This window comes from Vitis riparia, chromosome 7 (genome assembly GCF_004353265.1).
Source record: "Vitis riparia cultivar Riparia Gloire de Montpellier isolate 1030 chromosome 7, EGFV_Vit.rip_1.0, whole genome shotgun sequence".
NCBI classification, from domain to species: domain Eukaryota; kingdom Viridiplantae; phylum Streptophyta; class Magnoliopsida; order Vitales; family Vitaceae; genus Vitis; species Vitis riparia.
In genome coordinates, this window is record NC_048437.1 from 4,262,065 (window position 1) to 4,285,309 (window position 23,245).

The 23,245-nt window shown below is 34.9% G+C and overlaps 4 protein-coding genes across 5 annotated transcripts; 2 read left to right on the forward strand and 2 right to left on the reverse strand.

Annotated features, from left to right (window-relative positions):
- Nucleotides 1-5,137: 5,137 nt before the first annotated feature.
- LOC117917229 (zinc finger protein 6-like) lies at nucleotides 5,138-6,025 on the reverse strand. The gene has a single exon (XM_034833431.1). It carries the CDS (start codon nucleotides 6,023-6,025, stop codon nucleotides 5,138-5,140), a length of 888 nt encoding a protein of 295 aa, XP_034689322.1.
- Nucleotides 6,026-9,972: 3,947 nt separating this feature from the next.
- LOC117917531 (caffeoyl-CoA O-methyltransferase-like) lies at nucleotides 9,973-11,647 on the forward strand. Its single transcript, XM_034833841.1, has 5 exons — nucleotides 9,973-10,118; nucleotides 10,232-10,311; nucleotides 10,415-10,559; nucleotides 10,890-11,022; nucleotides 11,114-11,647. The coding sequence occupies exons 1-5, from the start codon at nucleotides 10,026-10,028 to the stop codon at nucleotides 11,404-11,406; spliced, it is 744 nt and encodes a 247-aa protein (XP_034689732.1). The 5' UTR covers nucleotides 9,973-10,025; the 3' UTR covers nucleotides 11,407-11,647.
- Nucleotides 11,648-13,026: 1,379 nt separating this feature from the next.
- LOC117918777 (F-box protein At5g67140) lies at nucleotides 13,027-16,310 on the forward strand. The gene is made up of 5 exons (XM_034835666.1): nucleotides 13,027-13,263; nucleotides 13,365-13,511; nucleotides 14,620-14,755; nucleotides 15,610-15,708; nucleotides 15,956-16,310. The coding sequence occupies exons 1-5, from the start codon at nucleotides 13,160-13,162 to the stop codon at nucleotides 16,166-16,168; spliced, it is 699 nt and encodes a 232-aa protein (XP_034691557.1). The 5' UTR covers nucleotides 13,027-13,159; the 3' UTR covers nucleotides 16,169-16,310.
- A 523-nt stretch (nucleotides 16,311-16,833) lies between these two features.
- On the reverse strand, nucleotides 16,834-23,132 carry LOC117918776 (PI-PLC X domain-containing protein At5g67130). Of its 2 annotated transcripts, XM_034835664.1 has the most exons (9): nucleotides 22,123-23,132; nucleotides 21,908-22,030; nucleotides 21,686-21,823; nucleotides 21,232-21,330; nucleotides 20,822-21,125; nucleotides 20,508-20,731; nucleotides 20,338-20,424; nucleotides 18,912-19,358; nucleotides 16,834-17,106 (listed from the first exon to the last, which is right to left on the reverse strand). In XM_034835664.1, exons 1-8 carry the CDS (start codon nucleotides 22,252-22,254, stop codon nucleotides 19,179-19,181), a joined length of 1,287 nt encoding a protein of 428 aa, XP_034691555.1. In that variant the 5' UTR covers nucleotides 22,255-23,132; the 3' UTR covers nucleotides 16,834-17,106; nucleotides 18,912-19,178. The 2 variants fall into 2 exon arrangements, with proteins under 2 accessions (XP_034691555.1, XP_034691556.1); XM_034835665.1 differs by lacking the exons at nucleotides 21,232-21,330; nucleotides 21,686-21,823.
- Between the last annotated feature and the right edge of the window lie 113 nt (nucleotides 23,133-23,245).

Below are 23,245 nucleotides of genomic sequence, written 5' to 3' on the forward strand. Positions count from 1 at the left end.
AACGACCACCTCAACCTCTCTCTAATAGTATGAGTGCCCCTCATATGTCTATCAACCCTTATCTTTCATGCAAAGATCTAAACATATCAAATTGGATTATCACTTTGTATGAGAAAACATAGCAATTGGAGCTCTCACCACTCATTATTTTCCAAGTCAACTGTAGATTGTTGATGTCCTCACTAAACCACTTCACCAGAATTTGTTTGATCAATTTCGTTTCAAGTAAGGAGTTCACAATTTTACACTCACCAATTTGAGGGGCCTTATAAAATTGATGATGGAAATAATTCCAAAATTCATGTAAATCATGGTGATGATACACTGTCAGCCAATCTTGCATACTTGTTGACAACCAGCTCTACTCTAATAGTTATCTCTAGCCCACTAACTCCAAAATTTGCTCTCAAGAATTATCTCTAACCTATTACCGTTGAAAGACAATCTTGCTCAATGTACATATGGTCATATCGAAGGGTATTTCTTATAGGTGTATAGTGTCTAGTCAACCAGCACAATCCCTTGAACAAGGTTGAAGCATGACTTTACTTCCTTTTTAAAAAATATATATATATATCCATCTTTTCTATATATTTGTACGCTTTCCCATAATGAAATATCACCATTGTTTTTCATTAGAAAATCATTCTCTTCATCCGGCTCTTCAAGAAGAACCAGAAAGAAAAATGCTATATAGAGAAACTTAAAATAAAGTACCTTTGGTTTTCCTCATTCATATCTTGTTTCTCTTTGTATACTTGTATTATTTATGATATCAACTTTTTTAAAATATGGGATTGAATTATTATGATATACATTGTGAACCAAAATTCTACAAAATAAAGTTTTAAAAAAAATTAATTTATTAAACTCATGTGCAAGCCAAAAAAAAAATTACATGTATATATGAGCTAGGGAGGGCATTGAAGAGTATGATATACATTGTAAACCCAAATCTTAAAAACTTAAACTTAACTTTTAGGAAAATTGATTGTTTAATACCATGAAGATAAAGAAGGAAGTTGTCATACATAGTTTGGGGATTCAATGCAAAGCATTAATACTTTATTAAGATTTGGTATAAAAACAAGTTTTTAGTACATCATAACTCAGCAAAGTTTTTTCTAAAAAACCGCCAATTAACATGATAAAATGTTGTTTTGGTCGCCCCAAAATATATACAGAGATAATTTATTTTTAGAAATTAATATATATTTTTCATCACTATGCGATGGAGAGAGATTAAAAATCTAAATGGATGTAATTTAAACCATCTTTAATCCATGAATATATCTACATCAAATTTAATTTGCACTATTTCCAAGCAATCAATGAGTGGTAAAGTCTTATGTTCTACTAAGCAAACCTAATTTGCTCAAACCCTTCATCTCCTCTCATCTATATGGCCAAACCACATGTGCCATAATCATGCTACCTATAATATATATATATAGATATAAAACACGTATCCAAATTGCATTGAAGCAAGAAAATTTTAACAGAAAATTGCATATTTCCAAACATATATCCAAACAAAATTTCAATGTCAAATAGAGAACGACTCAAGGCTTTTGCAGTATCCTCTACTTTGGAATAAGATAACTGCATCACATCTTCAAGCTAAAGGCTTTTCTGGTGAGTTGTATTTGTTCAGCCTCTTCAACTCTGGCAGACTTTAGCTATGCCAGTCCAGTTTGGATTTCTGCAATGATGACTAACTCATAAAAGACTTTCACTTCAAGGTCAACCTTTGTATGAGAACAGATCCTCAAGAGCAGATTTATCCTCCTTCGCCTGAGCCTCAAAAGTTGATGTATCTTCTTCAACCTTTAACTTTGTTGCATCAAAGTTGTACAAAAAGGGTTGAACACACCCCTCTGTGAATTCTGCCAGCGGGACCATAAACCAAAGCACAAGTAACATGAACAGAAGCAGTCAATTAAATTCCTTATTTTAAACACTACAAAGCACAAAGAATTTGGATGTTGAGGGGAAGAGGAGAGGAAGAGAAAGAAAAACATGAGCAGCTAGTGCACTTAACGTAGCCTGACAACCCAAATAGTTTGAAATAGTAAATAAAGCAAGTTATTTTCAGCAATGGACTGCAACAAGAATGGAAAGAACAAAAAGAAAAATGCGTAAACTTGTATGTGCAAAAGGCCATCTTCTGTTGGGACTTCAAGAGATCTGCATAAGGTGTAAGTGCAGTGCCAGACTCTAATACAACTGTCACATTGTTTTGATGAATTGAATTTTGGTTGAGCAAAAAAGTTTTAAAACAAAAAAAAAACCTAAACTCCACTTGAATCCATCCTAACTATATGTTCAAAACCAAACCAAAGAACAACATCCCAAGCCCAATGAACTTTAGCTTACCTTTTTCTTGGTGTTTTCATATACTCAACAGGGAGCAACAGTCAATCAAACCTTGCAAGAGAAGTCTATCTTACAATAGGCACTGTTTTCAGAGTGTATTTTTCTTATAAAGAACACCCAGGGAAAAGGGCATTTATCATTTGCAAACTAGTCCATAGAAAATGACTTTTTACGTTCAAACTAGTTATTCCTGCAGTTAAAAGTTAGAACAACTTTTTAGTAATTTATTTGAAAATCAGTAACCCATCACATTGACAGGGAGAAAATGAACAATAATAGTTTTAGCAATTTATATGAAAATCAGTAACCCATCACATCCATCACATTGACAGGGAGAAAATGAACAATACTAGTTTTAGCAATTTATATGAAAATCAGTAACCCATCACATTGGGAGGAAGCCAAGGATTGAAACTGGAATTCTTTTAATATGTGTCACCTCTTTTGTTTGTTCCATGTTATCAAAAAATTTGGGGATCTTTGCTCCACAACGATTTCTTGTCCAGAAGAAAGGGTTAAATCAATGGAAGTCAAGGCTGCAGCAACAAAGAATGGAATATCATGACAATTTGCGCATAAGGCGAGAGAACCTTTTCTTCTGACTTCAAGAGTTCCCTTTAATTTCTTGTATAGTCATAGTCATCTCAATTGCCCCCTGGTCATGTAGTTCTGATCCTAGGAAAAAATTTCTTTGGAATGCACCACATCCTTCTCCTTTTTCTTTTCCATTCCCTATTTTCTAAATTTGTTCCTTGAGATGTTACATTGATGTTTCCACGTCCTAATTGCACAAATCATGAATAGTTGTTTCCATGAATTTTCTTTTCACATTAATTGTAATAAATCACCCTGGATCTAGCTCTTATATTTCAGCTTGTTTTTCCATACTAGGTTCGCAACCCAATAGAATTCCAAGGCCGTGGCGGCACTATACAATTTTGGGTTGGCTGTCATTTGATTATCAAGCTCTTGTTTGCTTTGATACACAAATAATGTTTCCATTCATTTATTTATTGTGATTGCCACATCATTGGTAATACATATGGAAATAAACTTTTGGAGAAATTGTCATCTTCAAGCTATTTTCATTACTATGCCAACATTCCCTGCTAATTTGGTTGAAGGTTTTACTCATGTTGTTCTTAATGTAGGTGCAGACTGCAGAGTATTTGTTATTAACGCTTGGCTTTGATTTCATCAAGGCATATATAATTTGTGATGTACAGCACTAATGATGGCATATATTTCAGAGTCATACTAGGGTTCCTAGCCACCAGGCTGTCGAGGATGAAGATCATGAGGACAACCCGCATGATGACATGCGTCTTGACATTGATAGCATGTCATATGAGATAAATCCACTGGATTTTGAAGGAAAAACATTTACTAACATTTTTTGGAAAAATACTAAACCTATGTTTTGTTTTGTTTAGTGGATTAAAAAATGAACAATTGTGTTTTGGATTCAATTGGACCCAAAAATTAAGTTTTAATTCATATAAGTTGTATAATTGATGTGGATAATATAAAATATGAAAAGACCAATATATATTTCAAAACTATTTTTTACCATAATGTTTGACAAACTTTTTTATCTTTATTCTTTTTTTAATAATTATTCTGAAAATTTATTATTTTTAGAAAACTAATTTTTTTTAAAAATGTATTCTAAAAATATATCATTTTAAAAAAATAAATATAACATATTTTTAGTTAGTTTTTATATACACAATTTTAAAAATATATACTTTTCAAGGTGTTTGATTTTTAAATAATAATAATAATAATAATTTATTTTTATTTTTTTGGAAAATGGCATTTTTTTTTTCCAAATCACTAAATTATATTGAATTTTATTGAGGTTTACAAAATGAATAAACTTTAAATGAATGTTTTTTTACTATTTTTTTTTTTCATAGTCAACAAATGTACGTCACTTTTAGAAAGATAAAAAATCATATATTTCTTTCCAATTTTCACACTTCCTTGAGTCTTGAGGTTTAAATGATGAACTTATATAAACCAAAGCTTAATTTTTGGGTTCAATCGGGTCTAAAACACAATTGCCCCATTAAAAAAAGGGGGGAGAGAGAAAGGGTAGAAGGGGTTGATGCGTAAGGGTAATTTTGGAATAAATTTAAAAACAAGTGCATTAATGGAAAAAAAAATTCCTTTTTGATTTTTTGAGGTGGTGTATGATTACATAATACCCCTTGTTTTAATGAGATTACATCTCCGTTTAATCATAGAAATAAACTAGTTTTTTTTGTTAAATATCTTAGTTAAGTGAATATTTTCAATTTTTAAAAAGAAAATCATTTTGAACACAAAGGCAATTATCCTTGATATTTTCTCAAATCTTTGTGAGTGAACCATTACCATTTCACACGAAGGGGTCTTCAATCTCTCACACGGATTTGCCAGTACTAGCTAGACCAATCTAAGTCTATAGGTTATTCAAACCAAGGAGTCACCTACAAACCACATGATTAAATAAACTCGAACCAAATCAAATTAGGAGATTCTAAGTTTTAATAATCAATTTGCCTCATTGAATATATATATATATATATATATATATATATATATATATATATATATATATATATATATATATAGTAAATAAGTATGTATACTTATTTTTCATAGGAAGATGCATTATTTTCCATAAAATAATCATGAGTTGGAATAGAAGAAAAAAATTCTCAAAGAAACACCAGACATCAACCATAGCAATTTAGAATAGGAACAATGATCAAAGCTAGAGAGACAAATCTAGATTTAGTCCCCCTGGTTGATCATCTTCCTTATGGCCCCCTTGCCAAAGATTATCACCTCCACTTGTCTTGTTAGCCAAAATGCTGGAGTCATTACCGTTTGAATTGGAACCTCCAACAAGGCTTGAAATTGCACCACCACCACTTCCCTCAATCGTAGAAGAAGGCCCTGCAGGAGCTCCAAATCCACTACTACCACCACCGTGCATTTGAAAATCCTCCCTTCTCATTCTATGCTCAAAAGATGATTGTGGGCTCATCATGGTAGGCTTAAGCCACCCACCATGGCCAAATTGGTACCCAGATGGCGGCGGCGTCATCCATGAGTAAGGAGGCTTGTGAATCATAGACTCCATCCTCACCCCAAGTGACCTATTGAAAGAGCCATATAAAGGGACGTGTGGGATGCTTGAATAGGTATAATAATGAACGTGTGGATGTCCAAAGCCTGGCATATCCATACCTTGTCGCCTTTTTGCCATTGCACGCTCTTGTTTATGTGCATTTTGGTGTCCACCCAGTGCTTGTGAAGTGGAGAACTCTCTCTTGCAGAAATTGCAGGAAAAAACCCGCCTATCGGATTGTTTTTCACGTTCCATCATCTTCGTTTTCGGTGAAGAAGCCATGTTGAGAGAGTTGCACAGGTTGAGTTCCACCGTAGAATCGTCATTGGAGAGCCTTAGATCAAGCAAAAGGCTTGAACCCGATTCGGATTTTGGCTCTGCTTCAGAACCCTCTGCAATAACTTTTCCTTTTCCTTTCATCTTCAACGTCTTCGACTTTTCCCCATCCTTGGATGGAGTTCCCTCTGATGTTGCAGAGCTGCTAGAAGCCTCTGAGGGACATTGATGATCTACTTCAAGTTCTTCCATGGCCTAGAGGTTTTAGATTTGAAAAGAAAATGGAAGAGATGATAACTTTATAAAGACGTAAGTGAACTCTAAAATCTTCCCTGCATGGAAACATATCCTGATGTACAATTACTGCAATAAGTTATATTAGTAAATTATCAAGGAGATCACCACAATGTTGACAATGCAATTATTCCTACAATATTATCAATTACCATGTGAGGGGGGTAACGAGTAGTTCAAATTTCTTAAACAATAAGTAATATTAAAAGGTCACTTGAAAGTGAAAATTATGATAATTATTCTTATTTTTCAAAGTAAAATATATATATATAGGATTACTAACCATTCGGACTTCACTTAGGCTAATCGTAGCATGCAATTAATATTAATTGGGATTGATATTCGGAATGAGTTGACCCTCATGAACCATACGAAAGGAAAACATATTTGATAACCCAACTTTCATAATATTTTTTTATATTTTTTTAAAATACAAATATTTTAGAATAATTTAAAAAGAAAGCATAATAATTATCTCATCTTAAGAGATAATTTTACTTTTCTACCAAAATTATTGTTAGTTATTAGAAAGGACGGCAAGCTACACTTGTAAGCACTTAATCCCTTGGTTTGGTCATATGTTCCATAAAAAGGTCTGAACAAAAGTAACTTGCATTCTTTGAATGAAAGACTTGTTCAAGGCTTCAAGCAAACACAAAAGGTAACTTTTGCTAGCATTTCTCTATTGGTGTAAAGATGATTTGAGATTTGATTTCAAAACTTTTGAGTCCAAGAAAGGGAAAAATACTGATCAAACTCTAAATCACTTAAAAGAGCTTTTTGTGATTTCAACATGAATGCTTATCCTCTTCCTACGTTTTCATAAAAGGTATGAAATCAAAATTATGGCTTAAATCGCATTCCATTATTTTAGACTTCAGTTTTACAATGAGGTTGGAATCTTATTTTCCTAAAATGTAATCAAATAGCCCATTTTTATATATCCTTTTAAGATCAATGTTAAACATGTGTTTGAAATTTTTATGGTAAGCTTCTAGAAAGATTTTCTAGGATTCAAAGCTTCTAGAAAGTCCATTACTAAAAATTTAAAACAAAAGGTTTATTATTATTAGAATTACATGTGTTTAGTTCATTGTACATGCCTAACTAATATTTATCATCACAAAGAAAGATCGATGCGAATTTCTTAGACTTCCATTAAACTACAAATAGCTAATAAAATTTCTATGCATTTAGAGGTCTTTTAATTTACAACTTGTACATTGTTTCAAGTAACTCTAAAAATTGAAAGTTTCTCTTCTTATACATACATAATACACTTCATTTTTGTTGTGTCAAGCGTATGAATTTTTAAATCAAATATATATTCTTTTATTAGTTACTTATTTATTTACCCATCAAATTTTTAGACTTCCATTCAAAGGATTATGATATTTTACATTGATTTTTCCTCTATAAAATTAATGATTATGAAAGGCCCTCATTTTCAAGATTTGCATTAAATTTCACCTTGCTTACAAAATAAGCGGAGGGAGTGAAGGGGTATTGATTTTTTTTAATCCAAATTTTTATTTTCAATTCTTCTTTAATAATTATTAGAGAATGAAAAGGATACAATAATTAATTTTTAATGCAAAAATAAATAAATAAATAAAATAAAAATCATCCACAAAGTCTCCCACATAGTATGTAGATATAAAAATCATGGGGTCAAGGAATGTAAAACACAAATCCATTTTCAAAAGAAAATGCATATAGATTTACATGACAAATGCTATCTCTAAGACTTGCTCCCTACTAACTACACTAGTCTTCACTTTCGCAATGCAACACCATGTGTACCCCCATGAATAAGAAAACCAAACAATCAAGAGTTTGGTCCGATTTTTCCAAAGTTTATATCAAAAGGTAAAAGCTTTTATAATAAGGTATTTATAGGGAAAGAAAAATCCCTAGTGGACAATAGAATTTTCTCAAAAATATTCATTAGAAACATGGAAAGAAATATGTTCAAAATTCTAGAAAGTTCTGTCTCAAGTCTCATCAAGAGTCTTGAGCACTTCCAAGGCTTAGTGCTCGAGCGCTTGATGCATGGATTGATCACTTGTGCATGTTTTTTAAAATATGTTAGCTTAATTTATAAACCTAATGCCCATTTTATGTCATAAATTATTCTAATTAATCTTTTTTGAATCTTTTATATTTAACTACAATGTTTTCGAAATCGAACCAAACATTGAATTAGAAAATTTATTGATTCACGACTCACTGTTTAGATCAATAGTTGAACTGCGATCGAATCGGTGACATCATAAATATATAATTTATATTTTATTAAAAATAAAATAAATATACAATTTTAAATATATAATTAAAATTTTTAATAATATTTCATTTTTTATATTTGATATATCAAATTAAATGATAAATATAAATATAAATGTATTAATATATTAAATTTTATTAAATAGAATATATATAATATTTAAATATAAAGATATATTTAAGATGAAAAGAAAATTATAATATTTAATTTAATTATATATGTATTTTATTATTTTAAAATTTATTATATTATTTTCATATTTATTATTAGAATTTATTATAAAAATAAATGTAGAAATAAACATTTAAATAAAACTTGATATATATTTTTTACCATACCATTTATTGAAATGACATTGTAGCTCAGTGGTTCAAAAATTGAACAATATTTTGGGTGTTTCAGGTGTCGGTGGTCTCCAAAGTGACACATGGCATGGAAATATCGAACCATGGAATTTCGGCGATTTTTTGGCCTAGTCAATGCGAGCTTTCAGGACTCAAACTCAAAACAACACGTCCAAACAGAGCCTTGGGTGACCACTGGGCACGTCTGCCCTTTGATTACATTAAGTGCACCAAATAATTATATACTAAAACTCATCATAAAAATAAAATATTAAAAAAATATTATAATAAATAAATTAAATATAATTATTTTATTTTTAAATTTCATAATATTGATCGTCAAAAATATAAAAATTATCATGATCAATTTTTTAACAAAATTTTTTTATATCATTTAGATATGAATTAAGTATAAAAAACATAAATATTAAAAGAAATTATACATATCCAAACAGGGCCTTAGAAATGGCAGGTTTGGTTTGCTCATTCAAAGCTTTGATAATGGAATCGGAGAATAGTAACATTGAAGAGGAAATACCACTGTTTAACAACGCGGAGGAGCAAGACAAAGAAAAGCAACATAGCAATTAAGGAACTGTTTGTTTGGGCAAAATCAAGAAAATAAAGAATGATAAATAACTTATATAAAGAAAATAAAGATTCATAAAAATTGTTTATTTTAAATATAAAACTAGAAAATGGTCGGTAAAATTTGTCTTTAGTCAATTGGGGAACAGTTGTACAAAGAATGACACGAGAATATTGGAGACTTTCACCTACTCCCACCAGTTATATTCTACCACGTATCATGGACTTGTAGGGTGGGTACGTGGGTATGGTCCTAACCCAAAAATTTGTCACCTAAAGAAATGCCGGACATTCAATTAAATTACACATTTGTGTTACATAGTATAAATTACTTTTAATCTATATATCCCAAGGATGAAAATCGGGTCTACTTTTTTTATCCGCACTCTACCAAAATGCCAACCCACGAAGGAAGCTTATCACGGCAATGTGGCGGTAGGTGAAGAGAAGCGTTGGCCACACATCAAGGGTCAAGAAGAGGTTGGTGAGCGGGTCCCAACCAAACCCATGCCAAATTGCCAATTCACCAACTCCACGGCTTTACTTTGTTTTTTCTTTTTCTAGATGGGTTTTTCTCGAAACCGAAATGATTTGAATGAAGGAAATTTTATTTTCGTTCACGTAAATTCCACTAGTGGTGACCAACTTCCACCACCTTTTTTCTATATATTTGGACTCCCCTGTATCCTTCCATTTAGGTTGACCTGCCAAGTGAGAAAGGAGGAGGAGACTGAGAAAAATGGCTGGCAATCAGGAAGGGCAGCAAAACCAAGCTGGTAGACACCAGGAGGTTGGCCACAAGAGTCTGTTACAGAGTGATGCTCTTTACCAGGTAAAGTTCAAATCCATGAACTGCCATTTGCCATTGTTCCATTTCAAGCTATTTTCTTGGGACTGATGGAGGGTTTTTACTCTCTTTTTTTTTTTTATGTGTGTATCATGTAGTATATACTTGAGACCAGCGTTTATCCCAGAGAGCCGAAGCCCATGAAAGAGCTGCGGGAGTTGACTGCAAAACACCCCTGGTGAGAGATGAGATTCATTCAACCTCTGTGTCTGAATTCATACTGGATTAATGGGATCAATAGGATGATGGTTTTAATGGAGCTTAAGAATTAATGATGACAGGAACATTATGACGACCTCGGCTGATGAAGGGCAGTTCTTGAACATGCTGCTCAAACTCATCAACGCCAAGAACACCATGGAAATCGGCGTTTACACCGGCTACTCCCTCCTCGCCACGGCCCTCGCTCTTCCCGACGATGGAAAGGTAAGAAAAAACCATCACCCATCAAGACAAAATCAAAGAAAAAACACTCTGTTTGGTTTCGTAGAAAACCAAGGAAATGCAAAGAAAAATTTTGACCATTCACCTTGTAAAAAGTTCGTAAGAAACATGGAGTATTACATTATTACTATTAATGAAAAATTAAAACCATTTCCTTTTAATCATTTTCAAGCAATTTCCTTCCCTGTACCTGGTTTTCCCTCCTGGACATAAACAAGTGGATTGAAAATTCAGTTTTACTTACTTTCCAGGGTTTCTCACCAACCAAACAAGGCACAAATGAATAACGAACTTGTTGTTTGAATGATTCAGATACTGGCTATGGACATCAACCGTGAAAATTACGAATTGGGTCTTCCAATCATCGAGAAAGCTGGTCTTGCACACAAGATTGATTTCAGAGAAGGTCCAGCCCTCCCGGTTCTTGATCAGATGATAGAAGATGGTAAGTACAATAATGCCCCTAGCCCACTCCAATATCCTCCATGCCTCATCTGAACAGAATTGTAATTTCAAAATTATCACCAAATTGCAGGGAAAGTATCATGGGACGTTCGATTTTATTTTCGTGGACGCTGACAAGGACAACTACCTGAACTACCACAAAAGGCTGATTGATCTGGTCAAGGTTGGAGGATTGATAGGCTACGACAACACCCTATGGAACGGCTCTGTGGTGGCACCACCTGATGCCCCTCTCCGCAAGTACGTTAGATATTATAAGGACTTCGTGTTGGAGCTCAACAAGGCCCTGGCCGCTGATCCCCGGATCGAGATTTGTCAGCTTCCTGTTGGCGATGGGATCACCCTGTGCCGCCGCATCAGCTGATTACCCCCCACTTCATGGTTTATATTTTACATTTTACATTTTACTCTCCCAATTTAAATGGTTTTTCCCTTTTTGTTTTTTTCTTTTGGTTTTGGTGGGGGTGGTTGGGACTTGGGACTTGGGAAGAGATTATCTTGGAGGAGAAGACGGTGTTTGGTTGGCAGTGGATTCTAAGGCCTCTCAAGGCCTGGCCATGTTTAATTCTGTTTTAAAAAGCATATAAAATAATTTAAATTATGTTTGGTTTGTTGTTTGTATATTAAATAGTTGGAAAATGGTCCGTCAACAAAAAATCATTATTTCCGAAGATAAGAACCAAACAGCCAATAATTGAGCTTTCCCTTTTGTTTTTAAGAAAAAATTGATGAATTGGATCAAAATTGACATATGAAAAACTTGTGGCTATAGGAGCCTATCATAATTAATTTTGATGACGGCTAAATAATTTTGCGGCCCATAGTTCTCCCTTTTTACTAATTAATATTTTTTTTTATTGAATTATATCATTTTTTAATGCCGATAATTAATCAATATTTACAATATTTTAAAGATAAACAAACCTTAAATTTTGAAAACTTATTTTTGAAATATATATAAATCCATAATGCAAAATTACTTTTTATAAATTTAGTCTTTTAGAGTTTATTTGATCTTATGATTTAAAAATATTTTTATGTTTTTAAAATTTTATAACACTTTCATTTCCTAAAATCATTTTTTTTAAATAAAGTGAAATGAAGAATAATTTTAAAATAATAAGTATGAATTCTTTTTAGTAATTTCTAAAAACATGGCTAAATGGCTCTTTTTTTTATATATAAATTCAATAAAGGTGTTTTTACTTTTAAAAGGGATTTAAAATTGAATCAAAATCAATATTATTATCTTCAAACTTTTTGGTTTTAGCCAATATTAATTCACTTTTTTATTAAGATTTTGATGAAGAAATCAATGTAACCAACACTTGATTAAAATTGACATATAAAAATTTCATACCAATAGATACATAATTTTTTTGCCAATTAATTTTTTTTTAAATGTCCTTTTATAATTTCTCCATAAAATATCAACTTTTTATTTCTACCCTTCTCATCTTTCTTTATTGGTTGCCTGCAAAATTATTTATCACTATTTCAATGATTAATTTTCTTAATATTTATATCGGTCCAATCACATATATGAATGACCACATGATAATGTAAGGTCAATGTGATTCCAAAATTCTAAAAAAACATTATAATAAACTAATCCCAAAGCCAACCAAATTGGACTAATTCCATTTCCTTCTCCAAGTAATCAAATGCTTTCATATTTTGACGTCATGACCTCCATTCCTTGCCTAAACATTATTCTCACCTAAAAATAATAAATAAATAAATTAAATTGTGGTCCACAATCCATATTATCGAAAGTTACAAACCGACTGCAGGGAAAACATTAAATTTGTTTTTGCTGTTGGAAAATGCTTTTTAAAATAGAAAATAACTGACCTTTTGTTACAACTTACGACACAAAACAATAGGTGCATTTTAGTCAGAGAAAGTACACGTGAAAGAAAAGAAAGAGATGAGGACACGGGACCATGTAAATTATGTAATTACGCAAGCGCGGTACATGGCAGATTCGTGAAAACTGAGCCATGACGAGAAGATGAGCACATCCTCTCTCTGTCTCTGTTTCTGATTCTGTATATACATAGAGAAAGGGAGAGAGAGAATTGAATTGTGTTTGGGTGGGGACTGAGGACAGCAGCATGGCTGGGAGAGAAGAAGGGGAAGAAGCAGAGATTGAGCGGCTTCCAATGGACCTGCTGGCTAATATATTTGTTATGCTCACTTCCTTCACTGATTTGGCACAGTGAGAATATGCTTTTTGTTGGTGGGGTTTAGGATCCTGATGATTTTCTTTGTATTTTGTGTTGACTTAGATGTTTGGGTTTGTGGGTATGTTTGTATCAGGGCGAGCAGTGTATGCAGGAAATGGAAGCAGGGAGTGAAGCAATCTCTGGGAAGGAGAGAGAGTCTGAGTTTTGCCGGCTGGCAAATGGATGATGACTCCATTGCTCGTCTTCTTCGCCATGCTTACGGCCTCAAGGAGCTTGACATGTCTGTTTCTTTCTCACTCTTGTTGCTTTTCCTTGCTTTTGCAATTTGATTGCCTGCTGATTATGGCTACTGTTTGTTTGTGGAATCATCGATTGTTTGGAATTGTGGGTGCCCTTTATTTTTCATTGGAATTTGAGGCATAACCCTAGTGATAATTATTGAGGAGTGTTTGAATTTATGAGTTTCTGTGTTGGATTAGTGTTAGGTCAGGTAATAGACTGGGAAATTCCCAATCCTTCTTCTGGATTTCTGGGATCATTTTTCTCTTCAGAGGATGCCCCATGTCTGCAATGCAATTTTAGATAAAGATTGGGATTTGAAACAGGTCAATGACTCTTCATGTTCTGTTCTGTGTTGGTGAATAATATAGGTGTGAATTTGGCTAATTTAATCCATAATCTTTAAAAGAAATGGTGTGATTTTGGCTAATTCTATTGCCAACCCCTTTCATTAGAGCGTCAAGATTATGCATCCTTTCGTGGAAATCACTCCAAATGTACTGTAAAGAGCGGTTGTTATTGCAGTTCAGAGTAATAAAATGTAAGAAGTGGGATTCTTAAGAAGTGTGAAGATTGGAAAGCAGAAGATGGATCTTTTTTCTTTTTTCGTTTTCCTTCTTTTGGTTAGCTGGGCATGAAGGGAGATGTCAAATAGTGAAGGGTGGTCAACCAATCTTGAATATTTACATAGAATCAGCAGAAGTTCCTGGAATGCTGTCACACCGGCATTTTTGGTTGCACAATGGGGTATCTTCTATAGCATAGCCATTAGGGCAAAGCCTCTTCAAATAGCCCCAAGACAGCTTGATTCTTGAGATGCATTGGAGATGTAGGCAGCTTGATAATTGTGATTTCTATTTTTTCGGTTTTTTTTTTAACAATGGATACACAACCAAGTGTCAAGGATATTTTATTGGTTGTTTCATCTAGCTTTGTACTATAAAAGTCGGGTGTGCTGTGTTCTGCTAGCATTGACAAAAGATGTGAGAACCTTTTGCATGAAACTAGACATAGCTAGTTCGTTCATATGTTTTCACAATTTATCGGTATATGATGTGTATATTCCATATATTAATCAGTTCCTCATCCATCTTATTGTATATTTTCAGTTCAAGAAGCCGCTGGGGTTGCCAAGTAACAGACAATGGACTGTACAAAATATCATTGGCAAAGTGTGTCAACAAGCTGACTTCAATATCATTATGGGGTGTGACAGGGATCACAGATAGTGGGGTTGTTCAACTGGTAAATGATCTTATCATCTCAAACACTTCTTAAAGTTTTGTAGATTTGATCATGAACAACCATTTCAAGCTCTGTTCCTTCAATTATCTGATCCTATTTGTTGCAGCTTTCTTCCATTACATTTAGTGACCAATCTTAGATATTAGTATTTGGTAATAACACAAAATCAAAATGATGTTCTAAATGTTAAATGAACTTCTCATGGTGAATGTTTCTTGAAGAAAAAGAGCTTATCTAAAGCTAGATCTCTGTTTATATTGGGGGTGTTGTACTTTGTGCTTGTGGCTGCTCTAGTATTCAGTTTGGATGAGGGAATGCAGGGTTGCAGACATTCTTCTTAGACGATTACTGATTAGGCAGACCCTTATCTATACTGGATCCAGGACTTCTTACCAAAAGCAGTTGCATATATGGGTTTCTTGTTGCTAGGAAGTTTCTAGTTAAACAAGATTAAGCAGGTTATTAGTTGTGACTTTTTCAAGTAAATAGCACCAATTCATATCATGAGAGTTCTTTTCCCTTTTCATCATCCAAAAAGGTACGATTTTTCTGCTTTGCAGAAGTCTACATTGTAAGTTCTTGACGTTGTCCATTATTCACGAATAATTTTTTTCCCCTCACTTTGTTCTTAATTTAAGAATAATGAATAATTCTTTTTTTCCCTCACTCAGTTATTTATTAGTCCAAGAATAATGATTTTGCTTGTTCGGTTGATGTTTCTAATTCACGAATAATTCTTTCTTTCCCTCACTTTGTTCTCAATTCAAGAATAATGAATCTCTTTTCTTCCCTCACTTTGTTCTTAATTCAAGAATAGATTTTACTTGTTGGGTCGATGTTTCTCTTTTCCACAGATTTCAAGAACTATTTCCTTGCAACACCTGAATATTGGCGGTACATTTATAACCGACGAATCCTTATTTGCCATTGCAGAGAGCTGCCCATGTTTGAAGGTCCGTTATCTGGAAAATTCGCGATCTGGTTTTTATTTTAGGCAGTAATTTAGACACCCCTGTGTCCTTCGTCATTATCACTCATGTAGTGGCGAGGAGCCAATTTTAACCATTGACTTCTTTTGCTTGAACACAAGACGTGATTGTTTACCAATATTGATCATGCCTGATCTAAGATTTATTCCAATTTGAGCCTACTTTTTTTGTTAATGGATGATATATACTTCCATGAACTGTTGTTTTCCAGACGATTGTGCTGTGGAGCTGCCGTCATGTGACTGAGAATGGACTCCTAGTTCTTGTAAGTAAATGTCGGAAACTGCAGTCGATCAATGTATGGGGCACAAGAGTTCCCGTAGACTGCTTTTTCGCTTTGCTTGCCATCCGCCCGGCTCTTCAGATCAAGCCTGGAAGACTTCTGCTCAACGTTGAAAGGGTTTCCATGTGGCCTGTTCTCTAAGTTGCCATTTATACATTTGCTTTCCCAAATGTTTTCTGTACATATCTCTTTCAAGTTTCCATCATTGCATTGTTAGCCCAATAAACAATGGGGTATTAAATTGATTTTAATTTATATAAATTCCATTAGTTTTTGTGTGCAAGTGGCAACCAGACATGGTTAAATGAGTTAATAACTTAATATACCCCAGCCTGCTTCCTGGAAATGAGAAAGCAATGTAAAGGTTACCATGTTCTCTGTACCCAGAGGTAAGATCCTTTCCTGCTCCTAGGTTTGAATGATAAACCCAAGATTTTCATCGGCCAAGCCTGAGTTCTGAGGCTGAATCCTAAAATAAGTCTCTATCTCAAGAAGAATCCAAATAAGTTCTGATTTCTGTCATGGATACCTAAGAGTGTATTTGCAGTCCCATTTGAAACCCTGGGGGCTGGAATGGAGAATGATGAGAAGGGGAAAAATAAATTCATTATTATGGAAATCAAATACCATTCTCATTAGGATTTTGATTCACTTTCATTCCCGTCTTATCTTCATTCATGTACCCACATACTAAAATCAATCACCCTGCAAAATTCCACATCGTTCCCAAAATGGAAAAACACATCATCTGCCATTCCAGAAACACAATCTCAAAGTGAAAACCTTTTTAAAACAGCCTCCACACAAAACACAACGAACGAAATTGACCCATATTTGAATAAGAAAGGAAACCAGCAAATATTGAAATGTGGGAATACAATCTAACCCAGTAAATGAAGGGGGGAGCATCTCACCAGCCCTATTTGTAGCTTTGGTGGATTTGGTGCTTCGCCCCATCCATGAGGCAAGGTCTGATAGAGAATAAGAGAACAGATAATGGGAGCACCTCTATATATATTATAACCAGATACTCCCCAACTACTAGTTACCATTACATCTCAACTACCCCAACAGAAAACCTGAAAGAACACAGGTGAAAAGATGATCAGATGAGGAGAGAACACAATTGTAGGTGTATTATGTATGACAATATGAATTTAGTTATAGCCTACAAATGAATGCCACATACCAAGAAAACTATTGCAATAACACAGAGTAACCAGGGGGTCAGGGTGGCAAGTGGGTTATTGAACACTGGTCATGAGGAATGGTTAGACCTGTACAAGTTGAGGTTATTATAGTCCTAGAGCAGCTGATTTTGTTTCCATGTAAATGACTGCAGCTTTAACAAGCACAGTAGATGACTGTGACCTATAAAAGAAAAGTAATAAATGAAATGGATGACAGGATTTGAAGAAAACAAGTCAAGGTTGGACCAACAATCGGTAGAATGTTAACTGTCCTGTATTGGAGTAGGTTTAACTAGCCTAACCTTGCAGGCAAACAAGCACTGGCATATAGCAAAAGTAATCTGCAGAAGGGAAAGGGTAATATAACAATTTGACAAAGAACAATATTGTCATTGGATCACTAAAGGAAAAACAGGTTTGACCATTTTCTATTCCCTGAAAGATGAAAATTAGAACAGGATTTGGCCAAATTTACATGGAATGCATCCTCTAAAAGAAACAATGTGGAATCCAACATTCCTGAAACAGTTTAGTTAATGTGGCCTTTGATACCAATTCGACTTCCAGCTTCATATTAATTTGAGAGAACATTTGCAGAAAACCATTTCTAATTAATATAAACCTGTAAGAAATAATCCTTGATCTTCTAAAAAGGTGTGATAGCAAGTGTCTTTCTAAAATTTTCTTTCCATTCACACAAAGAACTGACAACTGGATAAGAAGCATATAGGTAATAAGGATGTCATAGTGCATGCTACATGCCACACTATTTTTCAAGCCAAATTCCAATATAACACACAACATTGGACGGACTCCGAAGCAGATATCCAGTATGCTCCTGAACAAACCCAGTGGTTAAAACCAATGTTGAACAGGCTACCATGAGTTAGTCAGGGGGGCCTGCACTAAAAGCTCCCTTCAAGTAAGCAAGCTTGGACAAGTTGCCCATGCTTGGGGCATCTCCCTAGGCAATTAGAAGATGCCTAGTATGTAATGAAGGTGGTCACCCTGTGACAAACTAGGCAGCTGCCTAGGGCTTTGGTAATCAGTTAAACACTGGATGACACTTGAAACTGAAGCTTCACATCAAGAACTCTAAATTTTGAATACAAAATTCAAGCTTAACAACTACACATACCTTCCATTATCTGCAAATATTGCCATTCAAGTGATGAAGAATAACCATATATATGTATATATATATATTCTTGAGGCATAAGCAACTGGTATCATTTCTGCGCTCAAACAAAGCATCCCCCCCTCCACACCACACCCCACAATATATATATTCTGGAGGCAGAAGCAAATGGTATCATTTTTGCACTCAAACAAAGCATCCCCCTTCACACCACACCCCACATTTCTGCTCCCCATGGAAAGCACATGTTTAATCACTTCCTCAATATATTAGTCTAAAAATTAACATTTGACCATCTTTCAGTGTGTTATTCCTATGTAGTGGCACAAAACTCATTCATGTTCAACCAAAAAATACAAAGTATGAATCTAAGGTTTAATAGCAAATGAACTCCTAGAGTATGTAGGAGAGACTCATCACAGCCAAGGAATGGAAAAGGCATGCATCAATGCAAGAGAAGTGAATTTTTTTCATAAAGAAGCAAGAAAAGGGAAGTGGCAATTTATCTAGCACACTGCAACACTAGATCAACACAAAGTCATATAACAAAGCATACCTGAACCACTTGTTACAATGTTTAATCTCTTGGCCACTATCTACTTCACAATCCTGTGCGACTCAGATTTTGCCTCAAAATGAGAGCTTTAAATGTTCTTGCCGGTTCAATCACTTTCCAAAACTCTAGCTAGCATTCCTTGACCTTCCACTAACTCAGGTGGGCATGCAGTATTCCTGTTCTGACTCCAAAATTTATACCAACATACTAGAAGTTCATCCAGATGGAGTAGCTCATAAATTCTTTGACTCTATTTATATGTTATAGTCATAATTGGAACACTAAAAACGAAAAAAACAACAAGAAAAAATACAAGAGATTCATAAAATGGATTGTCGAAGCAGATCCTGATAACTGCACAGATCCAGAAAAACCTCCAAAAGTATTGGGTGTTTGGGTTGTATTAGATACAGCAACATTCTTGCAAGTTCCAAAAGGTGCTCCTGCCTGCACAATCCCATCAAGAAGGTTAACTTTAGAAACAAATACCTAAAAAAAGCACATAATTACAAAAATATGAGAAGGAGCCTTTGATCCATGAAGTCCCAAGGATCCAAATTATCCTATAGAACTATTCAAACCATGAACACTATAAAAAAAATGTAGAGATGTTGTGAACAAATGGAAATATCAATATATGACATAATCCCATCAAATCAAGTTTAGTTGCAGGATGTCAGAGAGGTTTTAAGAGTATAGATAACATTGGGAATGCTAAGGTTATGTTTCAATATTTGAAAATTTCTCAACATTTTGCATGTGCATACCCATGTATAACTCAGTATTTCAAGTTAGGCATTAGTTTAGATTCATGATGTAGATGACTTTTTGTAGTCTCAAATTATATTTGATCTTGACCAACATAGAAGGTGTGGGGTCAAGATTTGACATCTTCTGCAACTACAGGAAAGAACTACTTTTCATCATCCCATTTGCATGCAAGGGAGCAAACAGATAGAAAATAATTCAAATTTTGGCCACTAATTGTAACAAACTCTGGGTTTGCAGAGACAACACAAAATTGAGTTGATGCAAGATTGAGGTACAAAAATATTCAGCCATGAATTTGGAAACTGGGGAAAACATCAGAAAGAGTCATCAACTTAACATTTTTTAATTAGTTTCATAGTTTGTCAAAGACTTGGACAAAGAATTTGGATAGTTTGATGAAATTCAGACAAATAGGTCAATAATTGAAGTTTTCTGACCGACCAAACTCAGGTCCACATTGTCTGAATTACTTCAGTCAGCCCTGTGCTTTTAAATCCAAACAAAGTTACTTCAGACAAATAAAAATTGTGCCAGTCACTATGTGATTCAAAAATCATGAGACAACACTCTGAATGAAGCAAGAGCACAAACAACTAATATGACATGCAGAATCAAATACTAACAATCATCTTTGAGACAAGGAAAGAGGACAAACCTGGCAGGCAGCAACAGAGCTACAACCACACAATGTCTGGCCATTCATTCCATCCAGAACATCAAAAACACCACCACCATCACTCCTCTGCAATATGTTTTCCTTGGTTAAGATGCTTAATTGGAATATATTCTTGTATATGTTTTTCTATTAAGTCCAAAGTTCAATACCATGTAAAAATTAACCGCCAAGAAGTTGGGCATCACATTCCCTGCTGCTTTGTAACAGGTACCTACCAACTCACCGACTGTAGCCGAATGCTCTTTGCAAGAGTCAGATTCAACTGGAAATGATGGGAAAGAATTCTGTAGAAAAAGAGACGCACTTTTCGAATTGAGTGGCCGTGATTCCTTTCTGTTTGGGCATGATCCTTGTACCACCCCAGCATCTCCAGCTGAAATCCATTACATACAATACAACATTGATTATAGAAGAAGCTAATATAAACAAAATTATAAACATACAAGATTTGTGTAATACTTACGCTCATTTTCCACCATGTACCTCCATTGGTAGGCAATTCCTTCATCTGCTTCCTTTGAAGCAATAGAAGTGAAAACCAGAAGCCTGTGATTCTCTTGTACCATATCAGTCACGGTGGGCCAATCTTCACCCTTTCTTGGCATCTTAGAAACTGGAAACCAGTACTTGTCTAACCCAGCATTAGTGAATAAGTTTGTCAACCCTTTAGGAGTATGCACATAGTCCTCAATTACAATGGTCACAATTTCTGATGGGTTCTCACTCAAGAATGTTTCCACTTCCTTCAGAGTGTTAATTGCAGGTTGCTGTGAACATTCAGGTAAATACATTAAGAAACTAGTTTTGCAAAACCATGATATTTAAAATGCCATGAAAAAAAGACTAAATTGGACAAGATGAAGCATAGATTACAAAGGCTGTGAAGTTGTAACACTGCCCCCGAAATGAATGGCAGAGCCAGATATCATTCTCGAAGTCGTACATATCCAACATCAATCCTCTCACTCCATTCTAAAGAATACCCATCAAACATTAAGTCAAAATTAAGACAAGAAATTAGATCAAAAGCAAAAATGTTACTTCTCATTAACCGAGGAGAAACAGAATTCTCTCACGCTCCATTTGGTTGCCAAGAAACCTGAGGTGAAGAAAATGAAAACAAAATTTTGAGCCTCTCTCCCTTCACATTGATTTAGTTTCAAACCATAAACCTCACCTCAATTAAGTCAAATAGTTTTATCCAACTTAAGTTTCATGGTTTCCAGTATTAGGCTTAATTCAAATATTATTTTCCAAGGCATTCTCAGCAACCAAACAGAGCACATAAATGGGAATGGAACTTAGAAACAAAGAACAGAAGACACACCCTTAACTGATTAGTGACAGTGTCTTCTTGATTGTAAAACGTTATTCTCTGAACACCCGGCAGGGGCGGCGCATCAACAATGGAAAACGCATTGTGGGTCATAAGCCACGAGTACTTGTTGAAAGGCAACCCATTAATCTACGCATCAATTGCACAGAATAGCTCACACCCATCCTCAAATACCCAAAAGATCACCAAAAAGTAAAAGGAAAAGAGGCTTACAATTGTAGTAGGGATAGTTGCTTGGCCTCTGGTGCAGATGGGTTGATTCTTCCCCATCGCAGGACAGTTCCCACAGTAGAGACCTGGCCCACAGTCAGTGGGCAAAGAACATGGCTCAAGAACCTGCCAATTCCCAAAATTAAGTACAAAATTCAGAAAGAGGAAAGCGAACTTGTACGGATCTTGAACACGTTATGTTATAGAGAGAGAAGTACCTGGCAATTGCGATTAGAGCAAGCAGCGGAATTGATAATCAAGACAGAGATGATAAGTAACAGAAGGAAGTAGCCATTTGGAATTGCAGAGGCTCTGCATAACCTACGCTGGTCGGAGAAACTCGGGAACATGGGAACTGTACCAGAGAGAGAATCAAAGCAGCCTCTCTCTCTCCGTCCCAGATGAAAGCAAAAGAGAAGATTTGCTGAAAAAGGGGAGAGAGGGAGAGAGAGAGAGAGAGAGCGTAAACAAATCACAACTCGACAGGTTTTTGTACATTAAACGCGGGCTCTATTACTTTCATTTTCTGTTTCTCTTTTCTTTTGAGCCCAACTCCCTTTTGTGAAGCCACCTCCAAAACGACGTCGCGTTAGGCAAAACCCCACCTGAATTATCCATCCCAAACGTATTTAAATCCCCCTTTTCTTCTTTTCTTTTTTTGGCTCGTAGCTCTGCGTTTTGCCACTCTCTGGTAGGCTTCTGTGGATGCGTTTCACGTGGTGGGGCAGGTCATGGGTGCTACCGATGGCCACTTTGGGCTTGTGGTGTTTGATCATTTGCCTCTCGGACATTTACAATACAATGCAGCCCGTCTGATGCACAATCCTGGTAGATGTGTCATCGTCAACACTCAACCGTGACACACAATAGATTTGTTTCTTGCAATTAGCGATAATTCCACATCACAAGCAACGATTTTTTTTTTCTTAAGTCCAAACTTGTAGGATAGTTTGCTTGGGTGGGTTAAATGACACTGAGTATGAATTTAGCTCTCTTGCGATGCTTAAATTACGAGGGCACCAAAACTGTGTCAATCACGTCAGACTTGAAAATTAAGATGGTGTGACTTACCAACCCAAAGCTCATAAAGAGACATTACTCTTTTACCAAGTCATTGCACTTCAATTAAGATTTCGATTCTGCAGATACCAAACCCTCAGGCGGTAGAAATCAGAAGAAATCTTGCCTAGAATGCACCTTCACGTACCACTCATTCAAGATGAGGATTATGACTACTAAGCATTTGTGCTATATAGAAGACTTGTAATACGCTCCTCTTAATGGATGCCCAACCAGTCAATGGACTGAAAAAATAAAATAGGAAGGCAACCCACCTTGATT

Bases quoted from the DNA above. Each gene is read 5' to 3' on its own strand.
- LOC117917229 (XM_034833431.1), bottom strand. From the start codon at position 6,025: ATGGAAGAACTTGAAGTAGATCATCAATGTCCCTCAGAGGCTTCTAGC.
- LOC117918776 (XM_034835664.1), bottom strand. From the start codon at position 22,254: ATGTTCCCGAGTTTCTCCGACCAGCGTAGGTTATGCAGAGCCTCTGCA. The intron at 22,031-22,122 runs GTACTTCTCTCT...GGGAATTGGCAG, and splicing joins GCTCTAATCGCAATTGCCAG to GTTCTTGAGCCATGTTCTTT. The intron at 21,331-21,685 runs GTGTGTCTTCTG...GGTATTCTTTAG, and splicing joins CTGTCACTAATCAGTTAAGG to AATGGAGTGAGAGGATTGAT.
- LOC117917531 (XM_034833841.1), top strand. From the start codon at position 10,026: ATGGCTGGCAATCAGGAAGGGCAGCAAAACCAAGCTGGTAGACACCAG. The intron at 10,119-10,231 runs GTAAAGTTCAAA...TGTATCATGTAG, and splicing joins AGAGTGATGCTCTTTACCAG to TATATACTTGAGACCAGCGT. The intron at 11,023-11,113 runs GTAAGTACAATA...CCAAATTGCAGG, and splicing joins TGATCAGATGATAGAAGATG to GAAAGTATCATGGGACGTTC.
- LOC117918777 (XM_034835666.1), top strand. From the start codon at position 13,160: ATGGCTGGGAGAGAAGAAGGGGAAGAAGCAGAGATTGAGCGGCTTCCA. The intron at 13,264-13,364 runs GTGAGAATATGC...TGTTTGTATCAG, and splicing joins TCCTTCACTGATTTGGCACA to GGCGAGCAGTGTATGCAGGA. The intron at 13,512-14,619 runs GTCTGTTTCTTT...GTATATTTTCAG, and splicing joins GGCCTCAAGGAGCTTGACAT to TTCAAGAAGCCGCTGGGGTT.